This window comes from Copidosoma floridanum, unplaced genomic scaffold (genome assembly GCF_036245765.1).
Source record: "Copidosoma floridanum isolate Cflo_tuat_1 unplaced genomic scaffold, Cflo_Japanese_pri ptg000026l, whole genome shotgun sequence".
NCBI classification, from domain to species: Eukaryota; Metazoa; Arthropoda; class Insecta; order Hymenoptera; family Encyrtidae; genus Copidosoma; species Copidosoma floridanum.
In genome coordinates, this window is record NW_028321903.1 from 11,733,429 (window position 1) to 11,752,422 (window position 18,994).

At 33.4% G+C, this 18,994-nt stretch overlaps 1 protein-coding gene across 5 annotated transcripts in view; it reads right to left on the reverse strand.

The window, feature by feature from the left end:
• Nucleotides 1-18,994, reverse strand: part of Ecr (ecdysone receptor) — a 389,856-nt gene that overhangs the window by 188,503 nt on the left and 182,359 nt on the right. The window contains exon 1 of one of the 5 annotated variants that reach the window (XM_089595620.1): nucleotides 4,068-6,629. The exons of 3 other annotated variants lie outside the window; for them this stretch is intronic. In XM_089595620.1, coding sequence (XP_089451746.1) covers nucleotides 4,068-4,539 — 472 coding nt within the window. In that variant the 5' untranslated portion in view covers nucleotides 4,540-6,629. Of the gene's footprint in view, nucleotides 1-4,067; nucleotides 6,630-18,994 lie in introns of those variants that run through there. One more of the 5 variants, XM_089595621.1, reaches the window with a different exon arrangement.

An 18,994-nucleotide genomic window follows, 5' to 3' on the forward strand; every position in this document is an offset into this window, starting at 1 on the left:
TCACATACAGAATTCTGTTTTAGGTACCCTTAAAACTAAGACATATTTACCGAAATATATAAAGTTTTCACCTTGTTAGGTGTGCCTAGCGACACATAGTGGCCAAGTATGGTACTGAGATAACCAGGTGATTCGAATGAAATAATCAGTACAAACCACTTTAAAATAACAAAAAGAAAAAATAAAAGGCTTTGACAGGAGAGAAAAAAGTGTTTTTAAGTGCTTGAGACGACAACAACAATGTAGAGTTAGTTTTTCCGGTTGACTCATGATCATATTAAAAGAAAACAACGAATAAACCTGCACTCGTTAGGTTACGTTTTCGTAAACAGTAGCGTCAGAAACGATTACTGACAGTCACTGACCGTGTTGAAGAGCTGCAGCTCTGAATGTTTAAGAAACCGTAACCTAACGAGTGCAGTTTTATTCGTTGTTTTCCTTTAATATGATCATGAGACAACGAAAAAAACTAACTACATTGTTATTGTAAGCTTAAGCACTTAAAAACACTTCTTTCTTTCCTGTCAAAGCCTTTTATTTTATCTTTTTGTTATTTTAAAGTGGTTTGTAATGATGATTTCATTCCAATCACCTGGTTATCTCAGTACGATACTTGGCCACTATGTGTCGCTAGGCACACCTAACAAGGCTAATAAAAATGAGTTAAAATTAAATTCTCTCATCGGTCGACCCTTGATTTCTCGTTTAGAGAAAAGTGCTATGAGCACTGAAATATATCCATGGGCCTATGAATTCTCTTTTTTAAACATATGTATTTAGATATAAATGCAACGAGCTTCGAAATTCCGTTTCTTAGAGCGAGAATAACCGTAGTCGTAGTTGACAGTGAAGTTGTTGCTTTTTTGTTGCTAACGTTCATTAACCTTCTTCTTCTGTTTTCTTAAATTGAGCTATTTAATTCGAACGGGTGTAATTTGTTTTTATGTTTCAACTGAACATTATTAATAAAATCTTGTTTTTAGATAAAAGTAGAATTTTATTATTGTTTAAAAAAAAACACATCACGTATCTCTCAAAACAATTTATTTAATTTCAAAGATGCATGACGTTAGAGCGATAGTGTAAAACCATTTATTCAAAGTAATGGGTGTTATCGCATACTGAGTGTCGTAAGTAACAACTATTGACAGATAAACACGTTAAGTTGATGGTGTAAGAAGATTTGTATGCTCTGACGTAAATTTTTTACTTGCTTAGCCTTAGTTCTATAGGTGACTCAAAATTTTAGATTTTATGTTATGCACAACGAAGTTTTGTTTCAAGTTGAAAAACGTAAATTGTTAAAATGAATGTTCCCAATATCTGTAATATTTATAAGAAACAGAACTTTATTAGAACTTTTCATTTTTCAAAGTAAAAAAACAAATTATATTATTTGTAGAACTTTTTCAAGGCTACTTATTTTTATGTTGCTTTTCTATTCAGTTACTAACACTTTCAAAAGAGAAAGTCAAAAACACATTGTAGTCTGTGGCACCCTACTGCATTGATATAAGACCCTGTGATGAAGATATCAAGTCAAGAATAAATAAGTCAGCTTTAGTATAAGATGTATATATTGTTGATGGCTATTTCATGGTTACACCGACATATGTTCACATATGCGCCAACATGCGTTGCAGACATAGAGTCGTTCAACAAAAGATTATCACCACTCTATTCAAACGTTTTATCATGTTGCAATAGCAATCGGATATTAACCTTGTAGACAAGGCTTGAAAAAATTAAATAAAATCAAATGCGGGTAATAGCGTAGGATCTATTTTAATTGGTATGTATTATCATTCTATTATGAGAAAAAATATTTTACTTAAACCAAAGCGTTTGCTTGGATTTTAAAATCAACAAATATTAAAAAACATGTAAGGTTTTTATTATACTTTTGATAATAACTTATTTTGTAGGAGTTGGATTGAACTATCAACCATTCAGTTTCTTATTCTTTTGATTATCTATATATTTGTGAAAGTTAGATTATTGTCAACCAATTTTCTGCAGGATAATAGAACAATAAGGACCAAGAGTCTTCATTCGAAATGCCAACATCTGAGCTTTATAACTTCAACAATTTTAAATAAACCTACCTGTAAATTTAAGAGTTGTAAGCCCTTCTGTAGATTTTATATTACCTTCAAGGTTTTGATATGAAATAAAAATTATGACATTGTGAATTAAAAATTGATTAAAAAATGTTATAAGCTGTCGTTATCATTAAAATTAGTAGCCCAAAATTTGAAAATAAACATTATTTAAATTACTATTGGCTTGAATAAAAAAAAATTTTATTTACTTTCAGTTCCGTATTTTAATAAAAATGTATGATTAACAATTGGAAACAAGTTGGTCAACTCTTTTGTTGCAGAAACAGGACCTATTTAAGCAGAAGATGCTTATTTTTACAAAAATTAAAAAAAATTGCGATACCATGTTTATAAAAATTGTTATAAATAAATCAGGATTTTCCGAATTAGTAATTCTTATTTGTTACTTTAACTTAAAAATACTTTTTAGCAATTTTTAAAATAAAGTGCTATTAATATTTACTGCTCACAGTTATATATGCCCAGACTGATTTGTTTGAAAAAAAATTTAATTTGCGCTACTTTACGTATAACACTAAAAACACAGAGCTCCGATGCATCCATTATCAGGTTGTTATAAAGGTTGTATTAGTAAACATTATGATGTGGTACGAATTTGTATTATGTTAATTATTTTAATTTTTACCTAGTCAGCATATAATTTCTCGGTAGTACAAGAATAATTCTTTGGATAGAATCATACACACGCACTATATATGACTTCATTTACATTTTTTGTGTTTGAATCGCTGAAGTACATCGCTATCACTAACTGCTACATCACTCCAATTAGCATAGGACACCTTATAAGAGTAATTATTAATTGTGATTTTTACAATGCGGTCATTTTATCCACACTTTAAGTTTGGAGTGCTTTCATCTACTATATATTTATTATTAGTCAATGATGCAACAGCTTCTTCAACATTTTTGTGGTGTAATACAGTGTATCCTATTTTTTGCAACTGTATTTCATTCCATACTTTTTTTTTACATGCAAATACAACTTATTTCAATATTTTATTTAGAAACAGTTGTTCTACTTTATACTTATGAACTTTCAAGCGATTATACTCTAGCTACAAAAGTACGGAGTACATGAATGAAACCAATTGTATTTGTGTGTATGTATGATAGTATTATATAAATTATTTTTATACTGTATCGCCTTCTAATTATTGTGTTAAAATGCTGGAAAATTAAATCATTAAAATAATGCAAATCCGTACCACAGCGTAACACTCTTTAAAACAACCTTCGTAATTCCTTATCGATGCAACCAAGTAAAGAGTGTCCAGTGTCATAAGTAAAATAGTGTACATTAAATTTTGATACATAAATAAACATGGGCATTTGAAAGTTACATGCAGTAAATAGTAATAGCTCAATATTTGAAGAACTGACAAACAAATTTTTTCTATTACAAATAATGCATGAGAATCACAACATTGATGAGAATGACAACACTAATTTGTTAATAACAATTTATAGACAAGCTATGTCGCAATCTTTTTTCTCGATTTGTGTAATATTAAGTAGTTTTCGCTAAAAGTGATTTTGTTTCTGTAACAAAAAAAATAACAGTTTTTTGCAACTATTAGTATTGCAAAATCGTTATTTAGAAAAAAAAATAAATTTAGATTAAAAAAAGTTTTAACTACAGCCTATACTCTGCTATACTTTGCGATATTCTACCTTGCACAGATAGATAGACAATCAAAAAAAGACAACATTGTGTTTGACTGGTTTTGAATAAAACTGTTATGAAGATAGTTATAATCAAAAGTGTGAAAGTTAGTTGGTTGTAGTACTTGTTTTATAAAACTCAAGCTTACACTTCAGATAAACAAAAGTATTTTTTCTCATCGTGGGATCTTATAACGAAGAAATTAAAACAGATTACACACTATCACCCAAATTTGACATTATGTTTACTAAGTTATATGGAGAATATCAGATCAGTACCTTCAATGATGCCGCTGGGACATGCAACAGATGAAAGGCTGCTAGTCTCTTGATGAGTAAGTGATGGCATTAGTAGCCCACTAGTTGTGTTAATGGAAGCCACCATCTTTAGGTTCGACCGCTGCTGGCTGTTGTTAGTGCTACTATTGATGCTATTACTACTAGTGCTAATGTGCACTACCGATGAGCCACTGGCAGTGCACGATGAGGTGCGCATGGGAAGGTCAAGATTCCAGAGCTGAGAAGTTTGATCAGCTGCCTCAGGTGTTGGGGTGTCTGCAGCACTCTCGGATGCCGCCGTTTCATAGTGCGATGGTGGTGGTGGTGGTGGCTGTTGGAGTGAGAGTGAGAGCACCCCACTGCTCGTGACCTCAGTGCTGGAGTCCTGCAGTTGGAGGGAGCCTGGTGCCCCAGAGGAAGGACGGCCACCCCAGCGGCGCTTGACTCCGGCAACGGGCACGCGAGGCTGCATTGAGCCAGGCCCAACGAGCTGGCTCACCACCACGACCCCAGCCACTGGGCCCACCAGTGCCACACGGCCACCACCCTTCGCCAGGTCCACAGCTGGTGTTAATACTTCCAGCCTGTCGTTCTGTGGCTAGCAGTTCTGCTACTGTTGCAGATGTCGAGATTCTGGATTAGTAGGTAAGTCTACCTTTGTCACCTGTACAGTACTGACACTTTCCCAAATTATCGCGTCTTCTGTCAACTTACCTATACATGCATTCAAATGTGTAGTTGATATTTATTTATAAATATTATAAGCAAATCACGCCAATTTCGTGTGCACGTATGTATGTGTTAAGCAGGTATATGAACTTGCGAGAGTGCGACTTATCTTCCACAGCGGCCGTGACGTGGGCGTTCAACGGCTCGGCAGTCGGCACTCTCAGTAGTGGCCTTGATGCCAGAAGTATACGTATATACGTATACTATAAGCCCATACAAACATATTTATGTATGTATATGTTTGTGAGTGCATCCGTATCTGCACGGTACACACTCAAACATGCACACAGACACGGAGCTACAAGCAGTGAACGAGGCAAGCGCAGCCACTCTCTTCTTCCACCTCTCTCCTTGACCTTGATAAGCCCTACTGCTGTTGTTGCTACTGCTTCGCCAGCCCACCTCCGCTCTGCTGCCCCACCTCTTCCGCCGATCCAGATAGGCCGTCTGAGCTCTTCTCTTGCACGGATAGACGGGCAGCAGATGGTATTTACGTTGTCGTGTTGTACCTTACGATTAATGAGAGGAAACCAGAGGTACAGTGGTAATATGTTGATGTACAAAGCTAATTAAATAGTTGACTGCTGATGCTAGTCGTTTCGGTCATTGGGCTGTAGAAAAGAGGTCACTATCAGATGGCAATACTTTCGTGACTGTCAAACAACTGCAACTGCGGTACAGTGTGGATGTAGTACATCATTACGACCACCTTAAACACACTCTCTAAATAGCGTTTGTCGTATATTATGATACAAAATTGTATTTCTAATATCATATATATTTATGTGTATATATATATATATACACGTGTGTAAGTGTTTATATGTTTAAACACAATATTTGTGTTCAATGGACCTGGAAGTAGACACATTATACCTCCAAAACTGACAGCTTTGCTAGACAGCTCGTATTGAGGTCATCGCAGAGAAATGGTGGCACTTTTTCTCATGGAGCCACCCGCTCCACTTCTTGCTTCGCTTGTACATCCACCGTACGCATATAATGGTTTGAAGGTAGTTCAGGTGTGTCACTACTTTATTGACTTACTAATTTCACAACTCCTTTTGTACCCTAGTCTGCTACTAAATATAAAATAAAAATAGCACAGTCGACCGCGCACTAGTACTGACATCACTGAATCTTCACCAAGGAGAATATGTAATGACAATATAAGATCAACAACAAAGACACTAAGTTGAAAATCGGAGCACTGAACTACACAACAACAATAACAACGACACTGTGTACATGTCTAGATATGTGCTGTTACTTCACTTATGCTGCACTTGGTGATACACGTAGACTATAACCATGGGAAACTGCAGTGGGCTGTTAGTTTCATGCGTGACGAACTCCCGGCTGCGTAAGCCCCGCGAAAGTGTCTAGTGAGGAAGACAGAAGCGTCAAGCTGAGGGCACGACATGTTAATACATTCAATCACTCACAAAGACTCAGAAGTAAATTCCACAGAAGCGATCGCCTACTTTAACTAAAGTTTTTTTTTACACTAGGTTGCAGAGACAAACTGACTTCCACGCAAACACGTACAGCAAACTACAAGGCCGAGCAACTTGAGCCGAGTTCTTCGGCATACTGACTTTGCGGTGCCACAGTGGTGCTCTCTTTCTGCTTCTTTTTTTACTACTACATATATCTGTGATCATTTCATACCTATATATATTACTCCAGCCCACAAGCACAGACTCACTTTACAAGCGACCGAAGCGACATGAATCGAAGGGGAGTCAGTAGAATGTTGGAATACGTATGAACGTATATCATGCTTGGGTAAAGGTATGGGTAAAAAGAAAGACTGGCACTGGCAGCGCGCCTGGAACTCTATTGCTGTTGCAAGTGGCCTTTTCACTGTGATTCTCCCAACTCTGCTCTGCTTCTCCTGCTGTGCTCCACTCTGCTCGGCCCTAACTAGTATACTAGTCCAACTGCTGCAGCTTATGCAGAGTTGGACGGAGGGGAGATCGATACCAACTGACCAACAAGCATGCACACACCCACATTTCACAAATGCGGCGCAGGTTACTGCAGATATGCAGGGTCGGAGAATGCACTCTCCCCTCTTTACAAATGCAGCTAGAATGTGGTGACTGAGAGTGTAATAGGTCGGCAACAGTTGCAGCCTATAGGCTCCAGATGTGCTATACTATGTATTATATATGAGGAAATCCGTGAAACAACTAGGGCCTCAGAGAAATCTCAGTTTTTTTACTAAACAAATTCCTTATCTGTACAGTTATTTATTGATTTCTTAAAGAATTAATATGAACAAATTAACAAAAATAAACTTATAAGTTTATGAGCTACTTCTACATCTTATCGTATAATTAAATTTTGTTAAGGATTATAATGTTAAACTTTTACATTCCATGTATCACTTACGAGATCAGAGTAAATCCAAAAATGCACAAATCAAGCTTAAAATTCGAGAACTATCTGCCGTTTTAAACATATTTAATAAAGACTTATTGCACACTGAAAGTTAAATATGATTATACCTGTGTTAACACGTGAAGTGTTATCTTCAATAACGAAATACTACCTTTGTAAAAACTACCTTTCGCTTCGAAAGCTGAATAAAAATTTAACGACTTCCCAATGATGACCAATTTGTTATTTTTTCGACTAAATACGCATGAAAATTAGAGCCATTCCATTCGCATACAGTTTCGTATCTTTCGTTATTATACATTATACGTCTAATAAAACATCTTGCCATTAAATTAGATCTAAGATATTTCGGCTACCTACTAAGAACCTACTGTTCACCCCCTCATACTGCCAATGGAGGATCTCTTTCTGTGATTCAGCAGCTTACGGAGGTCCAAAGAAAAGCAGCTCTAAAATTTTTCATTGGGGGAGTCCATGTCTCGAAGCATATTACAACTGTAAAACTCCAGGCAAAAAAAAAACTTATGATTTTGTAGAATTTTTTCAGGAATACAAAGAAAACAGTTTTGAGATAATCGAAAGCCAGAAACATTTGTTAAGTTAACAATTTATAAAAAAATTTCCAAATTTTGTTTTAGTTTTTCAGACATTGTACTACTGCTTATCTTTTGATAGTCAAACTTCCTACAGGCGAGATGCTTTTGCGAATCCATGCAAATTTTTTATAATATTTTAACTGCAAAAAAGTGCTAAGAATTTTTTTTTGATCAAAGTTAAATAATACAGTATTTGCTTAACAAATTTTGATGAACTAACTTTACAAGGACCATTTTACAAATTTGCGAAATACTGCGCAGTTTATTGCAAGCTAATTTTTTTAAGTATAACTGTAAGGTATTATTTCAGAACTCATTTGGCTTCGATAAACGCATTGTAATCAGTCGAATGTATAATATACACAAGCAGCCCCCCGTCCAGCTTCGTCTGGGACTTACTAAATGGAACACCTGAGTGTGTTGACATGTAATGTGAAATGTTTTCAGTTAGAAATTTTATATCTATTCCTGACACTTCTCAGAACAAAAATCTTCTTAATAAAAACATGTTTGTTCGAAATTCATATAGCTTATTTGGTCAAATATAAAGCCGTGAAAAGCAAAAAAAATTAAATTATTCTGAAAAGTACCGTGCGTTCCTTATGCCATAAAATAATCGTTGGCCCTAAAGGGCCGTTAATTGGCAGTTTCTCCCGTATAATCTACGAAAAAGGCTATTTTTTAAAGCTAGTAGGATGTTGAACTCCCAAAAAATATACATACATTGAAAAAAATGTTTTCTCTTATCTAACAACTTTATTATCAGAGCAACAAAGTCCTGGAGATTCATCTCTACACTATTTATCGCCAAAAAAAAACAAATACATATTCTACCTGTTACAGAATCTGGAAGATTTAAGAGATTACTGTGAGAGTACTGATTGAAAAGCTGATCTCTCACGCAATGGATTATTTATTCTTCGATTTTGAAGCTGCTGTTTCAATCTCGATGAATGTTCTGCGTAAGTTTCTTGACGCTTAAAATTTTATTCATTAGATGCATATATCATTTTTCTTTTAATTCGCCCTCTTGCAACGTTTGCTATGGTTAAGACTTTTGTGAGCCCTGAAAGCTGTTTTCTGTCAACTTTATGAAGTTCTAATATATTTGTTGGCAAGGTAGTTCGACGTCCGATTGCTCTAAAAAGGGCCGGTGAGCTTCTTAAGTAAACTCTTTCTTGACTGAAGTTTCCAGCAAACGTGACTGCCTGGAAACCTAAGAGTAATTTTCTCTGGTCTGCTGTTGAAGCTCCACACTAATCGGAAGAAAAATTACAAAGTCAGAAGCGTTGGAACTAGTTCTAGGGATCTTTTCCAACGGCTCCTAGTATGACGTCAAAAACGTTGGTGTCTCAAGCACTATCTATTTTTTGCAGACTTAGTTGTTTTGGTTTTTTTCCTTCATAATTATTAGGTTCACCCAGCGCAGACGTTGGAAGGGATCGGTGATTCCTGGTTGCATGCTTTGAGTCGAGAGCGTAATATAGGATCATCGGTTACCGGAGTTCCCAGCGTTGCGACGAACAACTCCGCTCGTGACGACTACCAGTGAATGACTGACTTGGTTTAATAGTGGCCGTCTTTAATTAACATAATATTTTAGTCGACGAATCGTTTTCGAAAATGGTAGTAAAAATGTATTTGTTGACAAGGTAGTTTAAATTTAGATGGCCCTTGAAAGCACCAATGAGATTGATGGTTAAGTAGGGAAAGATAATTATAATGGCCCTGAAAAGGACCAGTGGTAAAACTTCCAACTATCCTTATTATTCTTGATAATGAAGAGCTGGCTGCAGGTAGCTTGACTCTTACTCTCAAAGTCTCTGTGTATGAAAACCTAGATAGAGGGAGGTACACCGCTGACCAAAGAATATCTTGTCTTCAGGTCGTTCCCCGGATAACCAACCGCTCATAGTTAGTCGGGAAAGTGGGCCTAGAGAATACCTTTTCTGTAGGTATGCAGTTGGGACGACCACTAAGACAGAGGCTGTTGTGGCTGCCCGTACTCTTCAGGGATGTCTTTCCTGGCTCGCATTTGTAGTAAAACATTATCTGACGGCACCAGGCCGGGTGGTGGAACGGCCACGTTACTCTGAGTGACTGGAGCAGGTTGTGCTCTGGATAGACACGTCTCCTGCTATTCCACCGGAGACGTTATCGATTACAAATTATTTTTATTGGTGGCACTTATTAGTCCTAGAGATTTAGGGTAAAAGTAGACCTAGGTTACTTGCCCATTGGAGAAAAGCGTCATCGGTAACCGAGATGTACGCAGCTGCATGACTAACATCTACATTCTCGATGCAGTCTGATGTACTGCCGGTAGACGACTGCAGAATTTTTCAAGACGGTCTGGCCAATTATAACTACACTTATTTAATTTTGTTACAGGTAACTTTGATTTTATGTCAACGCCACCTAGCGGATTCTACTGAACTAACAGGGAAAGCAATCGTATTTTTGGAAAACTTTGAGCTTATTCATTGCTATTATTATTACATTTTTCAAGATAAAAACCATACTAAAACCATCTAGGAAGTGTCAAGAATCGGTATGCAAAATTTCAGCTAGATCGCTTAAGTAGTTTTCGCGGTTAGCGATTACAACGGTTTTAGAGACTTTGCTTTATATAATAGTAAAATGAGAAATTTTTTTCTTCTTTCTTTATCGATTGCCTGTATTGAAACAAATTTTTATAATAAAAACAAATGAACATCTTAGTCGCCTTTTCATTTTTTTTTTTTTTTTTTTTTTTTTTTTTTTTTTCAATCAAACGGCACATTATTGGTTATAAAAAACCACAGGTGAAAACCAAAATTCGGCTAACTCTGAAAATATATCTCGAATTACATAGAAACAACTTTTTCAAGTGATACTTTTATAGGCGCGTTCTGCCCTACAGAGTTAATCAACAATTTCAGATTAGTGACTTTAAGAAAAAGTGTAACGGAAGCTGACTTTGCTTGATCTCCTTCCCCTTTGCCCCACCCCTATGATGTACATTTAATCCCCTGTACACCACACAACGCCACCACACTACACTACAGCACACATTTTGAAAGGCACTTCTTTTAACCAATTTAAAAAATAAAAAAAGTAAAAAAAAAAGCAGATTTCACCTAGATTTGAACTCCCGACCTCTTGCACAGTACCCAGAGCCCTTACCCACTCTTATATTAGCGATCCCAATCAAAAAACTTCGATTACTGCATGCTATCTCACAGTTCGTAACTTATGTTTAATGTAAATTTTTATTTACAGTGAATTAATTCATTTGGTTCAAAATATATATTTAAGGTTAATGTTTTTTTTGAAAACTTGGAAACTAGTATATATTGGCAGAGCAGCTTTTATATGAATTAATAAACATTTATTAATCCATCGTTAATTTCTCACTCTTAAAATAAATAAATAATTGTTTATACAAATACTCACATTTTTCAAAATTTTTATAATTAAAAAAAAAATTTTGTCGTGTATAAATACAATAATTGATTTTTATTGCGTTTTCTTCTATCACAATTTTTTTTTTGTGATAAAGATGACTTTTTGAGTTAAGGACGTTTATCACATAGTAGGGTAAAAGTTCAGCTCAAAATTCAGAGAGTTGGGAGGAGCACAAATTTATGCAGCAACGGTGGAAGTTATTTTTCTAAATGGATATGCTTACATACACGCTTTTACGCATCCTTAACCCCTTCTATTTTGTTATTTATATATATATATATATATATATATATATATATATATAAATGAAATAGGTTTATCTAAAAGTAACCTTTTATTCAAGCAAAAATCAAGAGGTTCATACAGATGTTATGAATGCAATTTTAAGTGATTTTTTAGTTAGGCTACGTATTAAATAGCAATTTTTCAAAATTAAACATGTGAAAAAAGGGTACAATTGAACGACCTTAGATTTTTTAAGGTATTTCTCATGGTAATTTAAGTATACTTTTGATGCTTAAATAATATCTGTCAGACAAACCTATGTGTGATGAGCATCCTAAAGGGACATTTACTTGTATGTACAACTATACTATTTAAGAAAGTGGTACTACAGGACAGTTTGCCTTAATTTTTGAGATAAAATTTTATTTTGGGTATTGAAAATGGACTGAGTTAGAATAAGTGTAACAGCGTATGTGATAAATAAGAGCGTGACGTTACAGATGTTATTAGCGTAAGCAGTAGAAAGATGTTTTGAAACGGTCGGAAGATTCGATGAAAGTGCACAGTCTTCTTCTGGCCAGCCTCCATATTGATTTTATTGTATTGTGCCATAGTATATTGTTTATAATTTTTCAGTTATTAACTATCAAAATATTTATTGAAATTACACACAGCTAACGTAGGTATGCTCATTCCAACGATAATAGCAGCACCCTTGTACACAATACCGTTCATAGAAGATATATTTGAATTTATAATTATATCGTCTGCCATATAATTTTATAAAAGTATAACTTCTTACTTGGGTCCCTAAGGATCCACTGTCCACTGGTTAGTAGTATAGTCAAATTGTAAAATATTTGAATTTGTAAGAAAATTAGTATATATTCTTTTAGTATTATGTAACAAAATTACTTAAACAATTGTATACAATATAGCTTAGCCAAAATAAGTTTTGAAAAATGCCACCACACAACTGCCACACAATTACCACTCTGAAGGTAAATGAGTTTATTTTTTTAGACGAGCAAAACTATTTCTCAATGATAAGCTTTAAATCTTTAGCTCCTTGCGATGCCACCTATTGTCTGCATACGTGTAATAGTATATTAACTTTTGACTTGAATTAGTCCACGTAATTTTTTTTCAAATGTTTTCATTAGTATTATGAAATTATTGATGATGAATTGCTGCATGACAATCGAGTCAACAGTTATAAATAAAGTCTGAAACAAATAAGAAAAAAAATTTTTTTCTCGGTAAAATAAATTTTTTTTCCTTGTTTAATTTGAAATAATAACCATCATTTAGAATTTTTTGGTACATAACGGCAGGTTTGAAAATAAATTCGCAATTTGTAGAATCATAATTTATTTTTAACTACACAGGACTCATTTTTTTGTGCAAAGCAATAGTGAATCACCATTGTGATATAGTGGATCTAATTTAATTACAGAAGATTGAATCTGCTTTCTTGACTGTATTGTTGCAAGTTGCTGAAAATAAAGTCCGATCATTTTTTCTCATGCCAGGGTCATTGCACTTCTCACAACTATGAACTCCAGTGTGACCTTTCATTGACTTTATAAAAGCACGTACAGACTGGTCACAGACAAATGACATGATCTGTAGTTAAAATTTAATATTTTTTATAATCACTCCGTCCTGTAAGACTGTGCTGAATTCCTGAACAAATTTTTTCAAGTGCAACTCCAAAGATAAAAGTTTTTCTCTACCAGCATGAACACGAACAATAAAAGGTTTGTACATTCTAAGATAAGTATAAACATGGCTAAGGATTGACCAAAATTTAAGGCTACTTGATTTTTATGAAGACGAACTATTTATATTAAAATTAAGTTTGATTATTTTATCAGTGTGCAAAGAGGTATTCATCTACCTCTTCAAAGCTTCTGTGATCTGAAAGTACAAAAATTTCGAATCATCTTTTTCATCTTGTAGATTGAACATAATTACAGCACAAGAAAAAATTTTTTTTTTTCTTTAACAATATTTTATGTGAAAGTGGTACGGTACAGCTATAAGTATGAAACTCTTTTCGTAAAAGTTAATATGTCCATAAAGGGGTTTGCACTTTCGTACATACTTAATTAATACCTTTGCAATAAATGAATGCTCCGTATTTCTTTCTTCATAAGATCCTAGTTATAGTTATCCTAGATAATAGTTATCAGTATCATTATCATCACCATTCTTATTGTTATCATCACCATCGTTACTGTCATAATAGTCATCATCCACACCCACAGCAAAGCGATGTTTTTTATTTCCAAGTAAATAAAAATCTTCTTCAACATCATACTTCAATTCATTTATCGCTATTTCAAAATCACCAAAAAAATTATTGCGCGACTCACTATTTTAAGGCTTCGTCACATCAACACTGTTTACATTTCTAACAAATGAATCTTTTTTAATTTCTTGAGTATCTACTTTTGTAGATACATTTAAAAGTTTTTCTACACTTTAAAGTACTTTCCTTTTTCTTCTTCTGAGATAACTCATTTGCATTTTTTCGTAATTTAAACACGGTCTTAATTTTTTTATCCATTTTTTTTCATAAATTAATCCTTTCTGGTACCTTATCGGTCTGTATTCCCTATGTAAATTGCTGCTAACGACTTTTGATGGTTTCAAACGGGGTAAGCTCTTGGAAAGATCATATAGCTCTGTATGTAAAGTAGGCAATAACAGAACAACTCGTTTCGCTGAAATCTCAAAGTCAAAGCAAACTTTTAATTAACAATATTAGTAAAAGTTGTAGATAATTAAAAAAGGAGTTGATATGGTCATATTTGAAAAGAATACATTCAGTAACTATAATTTCTTACATGATGATTCATGTAACCACGAAAGAGCCGGCAGGGCTTTCTACTAACATGCACTGCGCTTGCGCAGTAAGTGATCAAGAGAATGCAACCTGTTATTTTAATCGTTCTACTGTATCATAATCACTCATAACACAACTGTTATTGCAAATATTTTTATTAAATACAGTTATGTGGATTCCTTATTCCATAATATACAACTTATACTCGTGTTTCAGGTCAAAATAGTGTCAAGTTTTAAGGTCCAGGAGTAAAAGTTGATCGTATATAGAATTAAGGCTTCAGTGTTCCAAGAGCTAACAGAATTTTCGCCACCATGGGCGCTTGAATCGATTTTCTTATCGCTTCTAAACCAACTTACATAGCGAATACTCACCTGATGACACCACTTATATGGGCCATGGGCATGAGCGTCCAGTAGCAGTAGATGGCCTGTATGACACCTTTAAGAAAACCGGAGTCTATGTTTATTTATGCAGTTAGAAACAACCATTAAATTAACTGAGTAAATATGCAGTGGGAAGAGAGAGTTTTAAGATCAACACTTTTACAACATCTCGGCGCACATAAAATTTTAAGAAAAAAAATCGCGAAAATGATTTTGGCCTTTACTGTGAGAATAAGCGAAAAAGAGCTAGCAGCCACTACGAACAGTGGCAACGAAGCAAAGCCATAGTATGTGTTTCTAACTACCCAAGCGTTTTCGCGCACACTTGTGCGCAGGTTTACTCTTTCTCTCTCTCTCTCTCACACACTGACCAGGAGTAGGGAAGCGCCTTCTCTTCAACTTTAACTTGAGCCCCACCTACTTCTAACAGCTTAAATATAACATTTCAATATTAGATTCCAAGTCCACGATGGGGCAATTGGATAAGCATTTTGCCCACACGAGACTCTGCACAGCTAAGTCTTCGATTCCTGGCCATTACAACTTTTTTTTTTTTTTTTTTTTTTTTGAAAAATATAAATAAATGATAAAATGGAGAAATATTATGGCATTTAAAAACACGCTAGATAAATTTCTGCTTTATTTTATAAGAAAAATTGTTTATCATAAGATTACATTAATTATTAATTTAAAAGCACCTGACAAAAAATAATAAATAAGCAGAGTACGATGTGTTAATTATCCTGCTTTTTATCAAACAACTACTAAAATTTTAAGTATAAATACTATATTTTTCGTGAATGACATGCGTAAATTCAAAATATTGCAAACCAGACCAGCTTGATATAAATTTACATAATAAGCAATAACATACAAATTAACAAAAGGTATAATGCGCGCTTTTTTCTATTAATGAGTTACATTATGGCTGCATACCTTTTCCATGCTCTACCACATGCAAGCAGGTATAAAAGCCGAAGTATGAGTGTCAGTAGAATGCAAGAAAAGAGATTGCAGACAAGCATGAAATTAATCAGATTTTTTTTAGCTGATGGGCAATGCTAAAAATTTTTGACGGTAAAAAAAGTCTTCGAGGGACAAGCTATGTTTTCATCCCTTAAGATTTTCTATCAATTGGGCAGTCACATATTAGGGGTTGTTAGTATAATTTTTTTTTTTCCTGATGAAATCCGTCAAATTATTTAGTTTTTACACCTTATAGTTAACTGACAAAGATAAAACAATATTTTTCGATTTCACACTATACTAAAAAGATATATACGTGTTTAAAAATCCACTATTCTTGTTATTGCAGCACATTAAATGTAAAAAAATTACTGCTTATAAAGATTGTGCCGCAAAAGAATAATTATTAGGAGTTCTTACGCATTAACAACGAAGGAAAGTAAGATTTGTAGGATCACTTAATCTTTCATTTTGAAGCATTGTAAAAATGTTTATTTCTAAAAAAATCCACTATTCCACTTATTGCAGCACTTTCATTTAAAAAAAAACCATAGTTCTCAACTATTGTGACGCAAAAAAAGTCACCAGAGATTCTTGAGCATTAGAAGAGAAGAAAAGTAAACTTTTTAGGATCTGTTTAGATATATCTAACCTACTATACAAAGCAAACTCATGAAAACCATTGTCATCGTTAACTGCGAAAAGTACTCAACCGATCTTGCTGAAATTTTGCACACCGATTCTTGACACTTCCTAGATGGTTTTGGTATGGTTTTTATCTTGAAAAGTTAATAATAGCAATAAATAAGCTCAAAGTTTTGCAAAAATACGCTAGTTTTGCGCTTTAGTTCAGTTGAATCCATGGCGTCGAAGTAAAATTGAAACAACCTCTATCTGAATTAAATAAGTGTGGTTGTAATAGGCCCGAGCAACGTACCAATTAACCAATTACACAGTCATTTACCGTCGGTGCATGAAACCTATAGCTGGAAGTCGTGCAACTGGGTATCCCGGCTACCAATTTCTTTACTAAAACTTTTCTTTAATGGACAAGCGACTTACGTCAAACTCCATCCGGAAACACTAAGATTGACGAGTGCCTACAACAAACAAAAAAATGAAAAAAAATAAAAAAAAGCAAACCAGGGGGTATAAATGGGTCATGAGACCCACGGTAAGAACGAAGTTCTTTCAACATGAGATGTGTCGAAAAACATCATAAAATAAAGAAACACAATTTTTTACGTAGCAAGGGGGTGAGACCCATAGGAAGAACGAGGCTCTACAAGAATAAGTACTGCATTCATGTAGTTCAGTAAAAAAAAAACTTGAAAAACGAATGAAAAAAAATAAAAAAAATTAGTTCAGTACTCACGATGGTTAAACTTCATGAGTACTGTATTTATGCACGACGTAGTCACCAAGTTCAACCATCGTGAGTACCGAACTAAATTAAAAAAATTTTTTTTTATTCGTTTTTCAATTTTTTTTTATTTGTTTCAGTGAACTACATGAATGCAGTACTTCGTTCTTACAGTGGGTCTCATGGCCTATTTATACCCCCTGGATTGTTTCTTTAAATTTTTTTTTTTTTAATTTCCTTTGTTTTATTTTTTACTTTTATTTGATCCTTTTTTCTTCTTTTTTTTTGTATTTCATTTTTTTTATTTCAATGTGTTTTTTCATGTCTTACTTTTTTATTTTTCATTGCAATAATGTTTTTGCTTTGATTTTTTTTTAAATTTATTTCCGTCTTTTCATTTCATATATTGTTTTTCCTGTTTTTGTAAATTTCATTTCCTTTATTTTTATTTTTTTTAACCTGCTTTTTTTCATTTCTTTTTTCTATTTCATTTTTTTCTCATTCCACTGTATTTTTAATCTTTCTGTTTTTATTTCTTTTTTCAATTCATTTTTTTTTATTCTGTTGTATTTTTTCGTGTCTTTTTTGATTTCATTTCATTTTTTTTTGATTTTGCATTTCATTACTTTTTTACTTTAATTTGTTTTTTTTAATTTATTTCCTTTTTAATTTAATTTGTATATTTTAATTTATTAATTAATTCATTTCTTACTACTTTTTTTTTTTTTTTTTTTTTTTTCTTTACGCTAAGTATATACTTCACACTTTTACGACTATCTGTGATAAGCTGTGACTACTTTTTTCGTTTTTCTGTCAAACTAGTTTATATGCAGTAGAAGACTTGTCATACTTTTTCAGGAGGATGCGTTGAATAATTATAAAAATTTAAGGAAAGATATGTTAATAGCTCCCAACTTCAAGTATGAACTATTACTATTATAAAGACCTATAAAATTTTAAAATTAATCCACAAGTTGTTTTTTTAATAATATAAAAAAAAAGGGTCAAGTATTCGTAAAAGCGCATATGTAGGTACAATCATATGAAAACCAGTGGACAGTGGGTGCTTGGGTACCGAAGTATAAAGTTATACTTCTCTAAAAATTATTTGACAAACAATGTAATTTTTAGTAAAAAAAAACTTTCAATGAAACAATATTGCGTACAAAGGTGGTGCAGTTATCGTAAAAATGAGTATACCTAAGTTGATTAAGTGTGATTTCAATTAATGTTTAATGAGTTAACGATTATAAATAATATATATATCGGCACAATACAATAAAAATATAATATAGGCTGGATAGTACAAGACTGAGCACTTTCATCGAATGTCCCGATAATTTCAAAATGATTTCCTACCCCCTACGCTGACTACATTTTTATAGCTATGCTTACATTTGTCACATACACTCACACACTTATTCCTAGTCCGCATTTAATTCCTAAAATATAATTGTATCTAAAAGATTATGAAAAACTATCCTTAAGTACCGCTTTCTTTAATAGGGTAGTGTTACATGCTAGTGAATATCCTTTCAAGAAGTCAATCACACATACGTTTATTGGATAGGGATTATTTACATCAAACATTTATTTAAAAAAGCATAAAAAATACCAAAAAATTTCAGTTTGTTTAACTATATTTTTTTTTTAACGTTTGAATATACAAAAATTGCAATGTAACATGTAACCTTATGAAAAAATCACAGTTGCATTTATATGACCTGTGGAAATCTCCCACGTCCTTAAGCCAAAAAATCACGTTAATTACAAATGAAAAAAACTGCGAAAAAATAAAACGCAATAAAAATCAATTATTATATTTATGCAGGATAGAAAAATTTTTATGAGTTCTAAAAAATTTTGAAAAAATTTGAAAAATTGTACAAACAGTTATTTTGTATTAGTTGTAAATTGTAATTGTAAACAGATTTTTATTCAAAAACTAAAAAACCAAT